The 12,796-nt window shown below is 36.8% G+C and overlaps 1 protein-coding gene across 1 annotated transcript in view; it reads left to right on the forward strand.

The window, feature by feature from the left end:
• ADGB (androglobin) overlaps window positions 1–12,796 on the forward strand; it is a 120,259-nt gene that overhangs the window by 70,947 nt on the left and 36,516 nt on the right. The window contains 4 exon segments of the mRNA XM_042796125.1: window positions 15–129; window positions 1,627–1,794; window positions 5,093–5,231; window positions 11,099–11,233. Coding sequence (XP_042652059.1) covers window positions 15–129; window positions 1,627–1,794; window positions 5,093–5,231; window positions 11,099–11,233 — 557 coding nt within the window.

Below are 12,796 nucleotides of genomic sequence, written 5' to 3' on the forward strand. Positions count from 1 at the left end.
TTTCGTGAATGTAGGCGACATGTATTGCTCTTCACAGTAAGTTCTCCCGTAGGGCACCATATTCATCTGTGTAGCATGGTGCCATGTATCTTTGGAGAAGAGGATTCTGTGATGACAAGTCTTGAAAAGGTATGCGTAACCAGAACTAGTCAAGCATTGTGATAATGGTTTAGATAATACTGTTATCTAAAACTAAATTATTATTTAATTTTAAAGTGAAGTACTGTTGGATCTTCATTTAGAGTTATTATATTTAATGGTATAATATTAATTTCATTATTAAATGGATGAATGCATAAAAGTGTTTTACAGCACAACAGGCATTGATATGGATATTGCAACAATTGTCTTGTATAGATATGTAATTAAAAATTAGGTAGTATTGTGGTTTACATAAAACATCAGCATAAAAATGGAATGTTAAAAATACTCTTGTTGAAAGACATATGTCAGAGGTAGCATATAAGCTCTCTTTTTGAGGCATGTGGTAAAATACTTATACAGATATTAATTAATATGCAAGAATAGCTGCCTAGTAAAATAAACTGTCACATCAGCAAAGTTTGGTTTGTCCCATGAGATCACATATTACTCACCGGATCCCAGAGCAGCTTTTTATATGTAAAATGAACAGTTGATTCAAACAACTTTTCATAGCTGAGGTAAGAGGCCCAGGGGAGTAATTACTACAGCTTTTGTTATTGTTGCCTACAATCCAGACAGATATATATTACTGTCATCCATATTTTCAAATTTCTATGGCAAAGAGTAGGCCCGAATATTTGCCATGGGCACAGATGGGAGGGGGTATAGCTTCTAGAGCACAATTGTACAAAAATATTGTGAGGGGTGATGGTAACTGCAAATTTACATAGCAGTGTAGATTCAGGGTCCTAATTATAGGACATTAAAGCGGCCTGTGCAAATGTATTAGATTTATTGTAGTAAAGAAGTTTAAATATAAGAAGTTGGGTCACTAAAAATGTCTTGTGGCTGTACTATCCCCTTCAGGTTGTGGATAAAAAGCTATTCCTCATAAAGAAAATAAATCAGAATTTTATCCTGAGGTCTCCTTTACATTTCTTTTTGAAGACAGCAGTTTCTCTGCATAGTGTCATTTTTCAGGGAAGTGTCCACATTCTTGCACAGAAATCTTGATGAGGATTAATGATGCTTTAGGCAACATGTATTTGGACATTGTTTTCAATGGGAAACAAATACTCATCTGTCCTTTTATAATAGATGTCGAGCATTTCAGATAACAAGAGTCTACTTATCACTGTGTAGAAAGTCTCTATACGCATCTTGGTTTTGATTAAATGTCCTAGGACTAGTGATACAAGAAAAATAAAATCCTTAGCAGATAAATGTTACGGTGCCTGTAATAGTGTTGTAACTTTTTTATTTCAATAGCTAAAATCAGTGAAAATCTTGTATGCTTTTGAATACCAGATACTGAACTGATTTTACAGTTTATAAAATGAGTAACAGTTGCTAGACTTCAGAAAAGTTTTGTACTCCATCACAGAAAAAAACACTTGCATTCTGTCACATCCTAGAAAGAAAACAAAAGAAAAGTTTAAAGCAATCTTTCTAACAATGGTTGTTTTTATTCTCTCTCTCCAGGAGAGCTACCGGTTTATAGAACAGGCTACAGCTATCCTGAAAGCTGTTGGAAATGTGATAAATAATTTCAGCAGTAAGCCTGAACTTTCTAAAGCATTGAAGGAGTTGGAAATAACTCACTGTCCTCCTGGCCTCTACAGTACTGGAATGGTTGAAGAACACTTCAAGGTGAACAAACAGTTTTAATAAAGACAAATCTAAAGGCTACAGAAGCTGGGTAACAGCTTAACATTGTCATTATCCTCTTCAGAACAGTAGCTATGCTTTTAGAAGGGACCTTCTGATTGCTCCAAGTGTGGCATTCGTTATTATGTGCAAGCCCAAATGACATAACTTGCAACTGTGTTGAAATAATTATCTTCTTTTAATATGAACCAATTTTAATATGCACAGAGTAGCACATTCTAAATTTGAGTCTCTAATTTTGTCAGTTTAGTTTAACATACTTCAGAGCCGAAATCATTAGCTTTTTTTTTATTTTATGACTTAATTCTAGGTTTGAAAGACACTAGCTGAAATGCAGAAAATCCAGAATGGTTCTATTCTGTGCCTAATGTTCATGGCACAGGAAAGCATTATTACAGCTTATATTGCTGAAGACAGTAATGAGGTTTTTTTCCCTCACAGTATTCCTGAGTTTTTTGAAACTGCAACATTCTTATTCAACTTTTCTGCTTTATGTGTGGTAAATTAAAGGGGGTTTAGATACATGATGAAAATGTTACATTTCTCTGTAGATCTCTATACTGTACCTTTTCAACATTATAAAAAGATCGTAACAAAAAAAGTTATGGAAAAGATATGCTAATTATTATGTCTATGCAAATGTTGATAATACAGCTATAGCTTGATTTTTTTACAGTCAGTACTTTATATATTCCAGATTCAATTACTTTCATTGAAGTACTAGAAAGCTCATGCAGTTTAGTCTGTGTATTTTAGAAGATTGAATATAAGAAAGGGATTAATATTATTATAATCACTGATATTAAAAAATAGAACACCTAAGACAGTACTTTCATACATGGACTTCACACCAGGCTCAAATTCAGCAAAACAACATAGTTGAGAAAGAACAATTCCAGGTGCACCACTCATGAAAGAGATCATTTTCATGCCAAGTCCAACAGAAAAAAAATCAGTTTGACCTATCTGGAATGGAAAATACAAATTTTAAATATATATGCTCATATGAAATATGTGTAAAACTTAGAGACCTTAAGAAAAATTCAGTAGGCATGAACATAAATATCTCTTCCTCTCTTCCCCGCTAAGAAGACCAATGTGTAGTTGTAAAGGCATAAAAAAACAGAAATGAGGTAAATGAGAAGCACTGAGCCAACAGTGAAAATATGGAAATTATCTATCTTTAATATAAACAGTAAAAAATTATTCTGAAAATAAGAATGTAATAAAGTAGATTCTTTCTTCACCAGTCTTAAATCTTTCAAAATAAAGGAAGTGTTTATTAATATTATAATACATAACTGTGTTGGGTTTGTGTGGTGGGGAGAGGGCTACAGTTGTGGCCCCCTGTGAGAAGCTTCTCGAAGCTCCCCCAGCTCCAAGTCAGACCCACCTCTGCACCAAGGCTGAGCCAATCAACCATGGTGACTACACCTCTGTGAGAACATATTTAAGAAGGGGAACTTGAAAGAAGGAGGAGGAGTTGTGAGCCTTTTGTTTAATTTTCTCTTCTCCACTCCTGAGGGGGAAGGAGCGAGTGAGTAGCTGTGGGTTCATGCCCCATGTTGGGGACCACAGAAGACTGTTGTAGTTTAAGCCCAGAAGGTAACTAAGCACCATGCAGCCGCTGGGCTTGGGGATGGAGACGAGGACAGGGAGGGATAATTCACCCATTATGGTCATGGGCAAAAGACAGACACAGTAGGGGAAGAAAAATAACATCAATTTAATTTGAACACCTCCACTGCTTAATTTACCAATCAGAGTAGGACAGTGAGAAATACAACCACATCTTAAAAACACCTTTCCCCTACCCTTCCCTTCTTCCTGGTCTCAGCTTTGCTCCTGATTTCTCTACCTCCTTCCCCACAGCAGCACAGGGAGATGGGGATGGGGGTTGTGGTCAGTTCATCACATTCTGATTCTGACACTCCTTCCTCCTCAGTGGGAGGACCCTTCACACTCTTCCCCTGCTTCAGTGTGGGGTCCCTCTCTTGGGAGACCATCCTCTACGAACTTTCTCTGATGTGAGTGCTTCCCATGAGTTGCAGCTCTTCATGAACTGCTCCAGTGTGGGTCCCTCCCACCGGCTGCAGTCCTCCCAGCAACAGACTGCACCGGCATGGGCTTCCCTCAGAGTCCTGGCCTTCTTCAGGCACAGACACCTGCTCCGGTGTGGGGTCTTCCACAGGATGCAGGTGGGCATCTGCTCCACCATGGCCCTCCATGGGCTGCAGGGGAGCAGACTGCCCTCTCACCACAGGCTGAAGGGGAGTCTTTGCTCCAGCACAGCTCCCCCCATCTTTCTCCTTCTTTCTTCCAACTGACCTTGGTGGTGGCATAAGTATTTCCCTCACAACTCCTCCTCATAGGTTCCCCTTCTTAAATATGTTATCACAGAAGTGCAGCCACTGCCACTAATTGGTTTGCCCTTTGCCAGAGGTGGGTCTGACTTGGAGCTGGGGGAGCTCTGAGAAGCTTCTCACAGGGGCCACTGCTGTAGTCCTCTCCCCCACCACCAAAACCCCACCAGACAAACACAAGACAATAAATTAGCATAAAACATTTCCAGAAAGCAAGAAAATCTGAAAATAAGTACAATGAAAGTGAAAAATTGTCTTTTACAATAAGTTATTACTGTGTTCTTCAATTCAAGTTATGAAACAAGTTCTGAAAAACACACTCTAAAATTTCTGCCAATTGGAAGAAGGAAAAAGAGATTGGATTTCTGATCTTTAAAGAGCATCAATATGTCAAGAATAAAAATAGAACCATCAGTTTAGTCATAAAAGTAGGACACCAAATCTTCCCCTCTTGCCCATCAATATATTTCTACTTTTCCTTGTGGTGCCACCTCCTAATTCAGTAAGCATGCCCATTCAGTTGTTGGTCTGTCTTCTGAAACCTCTAATTAGAACACCAGTTGTCATGACAGTGATTATAACGTGTTCTTCTGTCCTCTGGTATGAGACCATCAACTCACTTTAGATAAAATACTGAGATATTTTTGGGTGGTAAAAACTTAAGCTGTAGAATCAGTCCTATATTTAATAAGCCAGGCAAGAAACAGGTTTTCTCTTGATTGTTGGCTTGGAGCATTGTAGTTCTACAGTTGGGACTAAATTTCAGATACTATATTTGTTTGAGAAAGTAAAAGGCTTCATTTTTACTTGAACAAAGAAAAGAGCTAAGCAGTTGTTGAAACAATAATGAGAAACAATATAAATCAGCTTTTAAAAATGAATCGTTCTTTGAATGCTTTTTCTCTTTTTGATTTTAGGTTTTCAATAGTGCGTTTTGGTATTTGATCAAATATGTATTAGGCAAGAAGGCTGCTTACAGCTATAAATTTGCCTTCAGGTCCTTCACTTTGGATTTTAAAGACACTGAGGTTTCTGAGGATGACACTATATCTTCAGGTACTCTATCGTTCAAATACTCTTATTTTCAAGGAAGCCAGCTCTTCACTAATCTAGTGCTTTCTTGCCTAAGTAAACATGGTTATTTTCATATGAGATGCTTAAGCCTTTTACTGATGACAGCCTGTCTGAGACTCATCTCAGAATAGAAATGATCCTTTTCTTTGTTCCAGAAAGTCTGTTCATGTTTTGTTAATTTATAAAATTTATAGAATTGCCCTTTGTCTTCCTTGACTTGTTTTTGTCAGTATTGACAAGCATTAACAAGCGTCTACAGATGCTTTTTTTACCTGATGAACTGCAGATCATGTCTCTCATTCAAATTACTGGCTAAAAAGACCTTAAATGCATATATTGTTCATGAAATGAGAGTGAAGGAACACTCAAATTAGTACCTTCATTGAAAGTTCAGCTATTTCTTGGTGATGGGGGTATTTTAGTTTGTTTGCGGGGAGGGGGGAAGGGTAGGGGGGTGTATTTTGTTTTTTGTTTGCTTGCTTGGTTTTTAAACCTATTCTTGGCAAATTATCATGTTGGCTGGATATTTAGCTGGCTAGTCACACACATGTAGTGGGGATCTAACTACAGCACCATCCACCTCTTCTCCAGCCTGTTATTAGGCTATGCTGTACACCTGAAAGTACTGTGGGACGAGCCACTGGAAGGCAAGCAGTTTTATTTACAAGCAGGAATATTTCTCACCCCACAGGTCCTTTGCCTCCTTTTGTATGCAGTCTGGAGTCATAAGCAGTTAGAATTAAGCTTGCCTGTCAACCAAATATAGAGATCTTTTCCATTTTAAGATACTTATTTTGTAGTCTATATAACTTCTTAATCTATTAATATTAGTAGTTAATTCATTAACAGAGGCTTTATGTATATGGTTTCATATTATGACAGAAAAATTCCTGAAAAATTGTCAGGAAGATACACCATCACCATTTGAAGGCCATTCAGACTGATTTAGCTTTTCCTTCTGCTATTATGCACTTCCAGTATAAGGTCTTTCTCCTCGGTCAATCAAAATTATATTAACTTTCTTTCATTAGTCAGTTTATTTTGGAAAATTGGTATAAAAAATCTTAATTAAAATTTACACGAATATCTTTACTGACAAAGTGATGTAATACTTTTGTTCTTTAAGAAAACATATACACTTCTGTCTCATTCTTTAATGGGGACTTTCGTCCAAATCTCCTCTTCTGAAGGTTATTCTTCTGTGAGACGTCAGAGATAAAGAATCAGCCAGAATGACTGAATAATTCATTGTATTTTTTCACAGAATTATATACTTTGGCAAGAACATAAATTATAAGGGTCGGCATAGTGACATTTGTCACACCACTTGAAGTCAACAACACCTGTCACATTTTTTAAGATGACTGCTACTGATTTATGTATTCCAAAAAAAAACTTAAATTCTTGTCAGCAATAGAACAGAAGACATTTTTTTAATTAGATTTGAGTAATTAGCATAGTTGACAGGTTGTAGCAAAAACCTCAACTATATATTACTGAATTATGAGATCCACTGTGGCAGAATATTTTTTAGGTTTTGGGGGATGAATCAAAAAAATTGAATAAATGTACGGAGGAGGAAAGTTCTGTTTCAATTTGATTTCCTCCAGTGTCCAATATATCTTTTTAATTTAGTTGCTTTTCCAGACCTAAATTACAAAAGATTCCTATCAGACTGGGAAGTGAATTGCCTTTATTGACCTTGGATGTACATTTTGCCCTGCTTAATAAAGATTTCATTGAAATAAATGCATGCTTGTGTTCAGGTTCCATCCCAGAACTCTAAAGAAATAGAGACAGCTGTTTTCAAAAAAGCATAAATCAAATGAAGTGTCAAAAAGAAAAAAAAAGTAAGTAGCAGGAAAAAACAGGTGAGAAATGCAGTGTAGGAAGGCCTAGAAGGACTGACATCACCTGATCTGACTGGCTCACATTAGCACTGCTGCATTACAGGTTAGTTGCTCAGATCTTGTCAGGATTCGAGTTTTAACCCTTTGGAACCTAACAGTCATCAACATAAACAACTGTAATGCATGAATGAAATCTCTTTGTTGTCTGTGTCTGAGAGTACTTCAGGTCAAATCTGACCCTTTTTTGAAATGCCACCTCCATTTTATATTAGCATGTTCATTTTGCACTGTGTGATGAATTCATCTCGAGATTTACTGAGGGCAAGGATGTTATGATGTACTGCAGTTAGCAGTCATGCCTGGTAAGGTTTCTGAGAAGCCATCCTGAAAATGATCTAGTGATATTTATTTGTCTGACAAATACCATCCATCACCATGGAGCAATTAGCACAAGAGCTACAAGAAACAAGTGGAAGACCATGCCATGTGAACATATGACAAAAAGACAGAAGTTTCTGAAGCTGAGTCCTTCTCCATGGCATGACTCTTCTATGGTCTTCTGGGAAGAAGAGTAGATAAAGAGACCCTGCAGAACTTTGGACAGTCATGAGATGCTGAATTAACAGAGGTATGTGATGCTTCCTGGGAAAGGAAGCATACCAGGATGATGTTACACAGGATGAGGGGAGATGGTCTCGACAGCTCAGCACTGCTTGCCTGCTCTCTGTTGCACATTTCCTCTGTCTACTTTGTCCCAGTTTCATGGGGCCCACTCTTGAGCCAACTCACTTAACGATTGATTGCACTGAAGGCCTTCGGCACTGATTTTCAAGAGTCTCGGATACTTGACAGCTATTTAGGCACAATTCAAAGGGTACATTTCTTTCTCAATGGATAAATCCCAACTTTGACTTTGGAAGTAGAGTGCCTTTTGTGTGCAGGCCTGTTAAAACCTTCTGATCAGAGGTTTTATCTTATCTAGATGTCAAGCTTTTAGATATAAGCTTATCTTATCTGTGTAAACTCCTGCCCTGTTCTCTTCCAGAACAAGCTTCTCTTGCCTCCAGAAAAATAGGTTAAGAACAGTGATCATAAGTTGTTCTGTGTGACTGGAGAGATAATTCTGGACATTTGTTTCTTCTTACACTTTGTTTGGATTTAAACTTGAGTTCTGGTAATGGGTGAAGGAAAGTTTGCCATTATTTGCTTGAATATGGAAAGTGCCTCTCCAGTACTTGCGAAATAGACCTTTTTCAAATAAAACATTATGTTACATTGCCTACAGTAGATGCATCCACAATGTTATGAGAAAACTGCAACTGGTTTTATGGTGAGCAAAGTCTTGCTAAGCTGCTTTGAGAACTTCAGTTTTATTATTAGCAGGATAACTTCTAATTAACAAGTAGAGCGTGCCAGAAATTTCTGACAAATCAGTTTTCAATCTTAATGTAAAATTTGAACATACACTAGTTAATATTGGTTGATTTAAAGCATTTCACAGTAACATACTTCTGTGTTTATAAGACAAAATACTAAGAAGCATTAAGTCAAAAAAACCTTTGAAGATCAGAATATTTAATTTTGACTTAATTATTTTGATTTGTATGTTACAAAGAAAGTTGGCAAACATAACCCAGTAATAAGAAAAATTAGAATCATGATATCTAAGTCAATTTTAGTCACTTCTGGAGTGAAGTCTTATTATGAATGTTGTTGGCAATACAAGTAATGAAATACATTATAAGTCACTGATTAAATGCAGATCATGTTCTGGTCTTTTTAGACCTTAAAGTGCAGCTTCACTGAATGCTACTACTAAAGTCCTGTCTTTGCCACCTTCCCATCCCAGAACATGTACTCCCACCATCAGCATTTGCACAGATGCTAGGGAATCTGATCAGCTTGCCGATTTCACAGGAAGCAAAGACAGGGGGAAAAAATATTAAATTGTTCATTCAGCAAGCTAATCTGACTCACCATGCCACTATGTAATCTCTTTATTCATTTTTCTGCACCTACTACAAGGTTCTTGTATGAAATAGGAGGAGAACTTCTTGGCAGTGACTTACAACCTGACACTACTAAAGTGCTTGCTTACCTGTCTGAAACCAAGTGCACGTGGCACCATCTTGCACCAGTTGGGTATTTTCTTGGGGAACTTGTCCATTACTTGATTATTGATTAAGAAGCAAGAAGAACAAGAGATGCTTAAATGAACCAGGAGTAACGTTAGATGTAGTCACAATTTTATATATAATTGATTCAGGTTCAGTGTTAGGGTCTCCTTACTTGCCAGAACAGTCTGTGTAACTGCGTGATCATATAAAAAGTATAATACTTTTACTTACTTTATAATATATCATTTTGCCATATGTGGGAAATGTTAGCTCTGCAGCAGAGACCATTCTTCTGATCTAAAACACCTACTGAAAATAGAAGTCTATTTTCTTTCTTTGAAAACTGTGATTAGTGGGGTCAAAAGTTATAGCACATTTTGCGACTGGATTATTTAATTATAAAATAGACAAGCTTGTAGATGGGACAAAATCATTGTGAAATATGAGTTACTTTGATGAATAAATGGGAAAAGACAGGAGCCATACCCTTCTCAGAGTTGCAGAGGGACAGGACACATCTTAGGACATGCTGAATTCCAGTTGGATATTAGGGAAACATTTTTCATCATGAAGATAGTCAAAAATTGTGAGAGATTGTCCAGAGAGTTTGTGGAGTCTCCATCCCTGGAGATATTAAAAAATGGACTGGACATTTGCTCAGGATCATAAGCAACCTGCTCTAAATTTATCCTGGTTTGGATCAGATAACCGTCAGTGGTCCCCTCCAGCCTGTATCATTCTGTGATTATATGCTTCTGTTTTATAGAAGTAGTTATGCCATTCATATTGATGAGTTCTAATCTATTGTCTGTTCAAGTGGGCTTGTGTAACCTTTCAGAGTCACTAAATATTAAAGAAGCTTTCTGAGGTTTGGAAATGAGACAATAAAGAGGAATGTTGCTTGGGAACACAGCTACATTTAACAATATTCAATAAAAGATACTAGATTGAAATGTGTGATCTCCTGGCTGATGACAGCAATATTTTACTTAAGCTGGTTTCTTCCATTTTTCAAGTGGATCTCTCTCTTTTCTCCTTTTTGTTTGTTGGTACTTCTTTTGGACCACTGTTTCCTTCCTTTTGTGCTGTCTCACTGCACTCATTATTTATCTGTGCAGTTCCAAACCAGCTCCCTGGCACTGCCTCCTTGTAGTGCTGCTTACAGTCTTCCCCCTAAACCCTGGTTCTGATGGCTCCCCTGATACTAATTCTAGGCAAGGAATCCTTCAAAGAGCTCATTACTAACCTGTCAAAACCCACTAATTTCTGTTTCACTCCAAAGCTCCTTGGTAACAGAAAGTCAGTGTCAGATAAATGAACTCCTGCTTCATCACAGATCTTATCCTTATTCCATGGCTCCTCGGTAAAGGTTGAATACAGTGTTTCAAACAACACTGGTGTTTAAACTGTTACTTAATAAAATTATCAGATCGAGAGACAGAAGCCCTTAATATCTTGTGAATCTCTTTTTGGCTATGTTCAGAATCGGGCCTTATGTATCAAATCCTGTTGGTTCATGTTTGGAAAGTTATTTTGGAATTACATTAGGAGACTTGATCTTTAAAAATGCACTGCAGTAGCTGTCCATGAAGAGAAGTAAAAATTCAATAATTTGGTATTTGGAATTAGCATGGTAATTGAACACTGACTTTGTGTAATTAGACAGGATATTTTGTCTAATTTTACCATGATAAGAGTAAAATTTTAACAGTGGTGTTTTTGTCATAAATGGAAGTTTTATGAGGAAACCACTCTGTTTCTGTAATATAGCTCCCTCGTCTTTTTCTGTTTGGTTTGGAGGGTTTTGTTTTAAACTTCATTGCAGGCAGCTACAGGACTTCCAGCTTTATTGATATTGCTCATTCTCCTCCCCTTCTTTCAGAGAGTTGTGAGAAGAATTCCCTTAGTAGTTGGCAGAACCGAACTCCCACTTCTGAAGAAGAAGCAGCAGCTCTTAGACTTCAAGCCATCTGGAGAGCGACCTATGTTAGGAAAGTATTCAACAGCAGAAAACCGGGTGTGTGTCTTTTATAAATGCCTTTTAAAAAAATGTTTCACACTTCACCTTATTCAAATATTTACTGTAAAGATTTTGTTACTAATTAATATCAAGTTAAAATTAACTGAAATGCAATAGAACGTTATAGTTGAATTTCTAATCTCTTATAAAACTAAGAATAGTGCTCAAACTAATCACCCAATTAGCACATATGATACTAAGAAGTAGGAGGACACCCTGTCTTGATTTTTGTAGACATTAAACCAGAGTTTACATTAATGTAGATTTATCTCAGAGCTGCACTTTTTTTTTTTTTTTTTTCTGGAAGTGTAAGTGAAGTTCATAGAACCTAAGCATCATAATTGGTCATCAGCAGAACACAGCATCAAAGGCTGATACTGTGCTCAAAAGATATTGTGCTGATACTATCCTTCATTCTTATGTACACAAATAGAGGAATCTTACATAGCAATTGAAGACTTGTGTTACATTTCTTATTCAGCAATTCTGTTATCTCAACTGGAATATTGTATCCAAGTGCAGTGTCCACAGTCCAAAAAGAAAGATAGGTAACAACTGAGAAATTCTGGGTGGAGTTGTAAGGATGAGGATTAAAGAAGCACCTTGTACTTGCAAGATGTTAGTTTGTAAATTAAGAAAGGGAAGATTAAGAATGATATCACTATAATATCTAACTACACATATAAGAAAAGGAATTTGATAGCAACAATAGTCTGCAATCCAAAGGTGTAACAAGAAGATCTTTAGTCTGACATTTAAAGATTGTGAGTTGAATCCAGACACATTCAAACTAGAAAACATGTCATTTATTTTTAAAATGATAAGGTATTTATTTGAATAAACCAAGATTTGTGTTGTACTGAAACTACTGAAAACTTTAAAATCAGATACTCATAAAATTCAAAAAGGATTGGTCATTTATATGTGATGAAGTAGCTATTAACATGTTAACAGGACTGTTACACAGGAAGTCAGATCACAATGATTCCTTCTAGCCTCACAGTATATGAATGCCTGAGGGTCATGACAAAGAAAACTGGTCTGTTGAGAGACTTACATTCCCTCTTTAGTAAGTCACCCCTATTCTGCTGGAAGGTCCTTCCTGAATTATCATCATTGCTGGGGTTCTTTCCCCTGTGTAATTTACCTGAACTAGATGATATCTTCAAGCTCTGTTTTGTACCTTCATCTCCTCACCAGTAAATCTGGTGCTGCTTCTCTCCCAAACTATCACCTGTAGCCCCGTCAGGCTAAGCATTCCTACTAAGTAGTCTAGTGCCTTTCTATTTTTGTTTATGAAGTTCCACCTAAATTAGGACTTTCTGTAAGCTTTCACTAGTATTATTATTTCCTACAAATTTTAGAGCCCAGAAGCTGTTCTTTTGAAGTTTAGATTTTAGTTTTTTGTCATTTAAGCACTATGTGAGTATCCCAACTTTCTTCCATTGTCTATAATGTCTGTCTTAACTTACTCTGTTTTACCAATACTGTTACTTTTAATTCTGGTATTTTCTTTACAGTGCTTTACTGTGTTGATTTGTTGCTTGTTTTTTTGTTGTT

Source organism: Tyto alba, unplaced genomic scaffold, assembly GCF_018691265.1.
Source record: "Tyto alba isolate M040663 unplaced genomic scaffold, T.alba_DEE_v4.0 Super-Scaffold_22, whole genome shotgun sequence".
In the NCBI taxonomy this organism is placed as follows: Eukaryota; Metazoa; Chordata; class Aves; order Strigiformes; family Tytonidae; genus Tyto; species Tyto alba.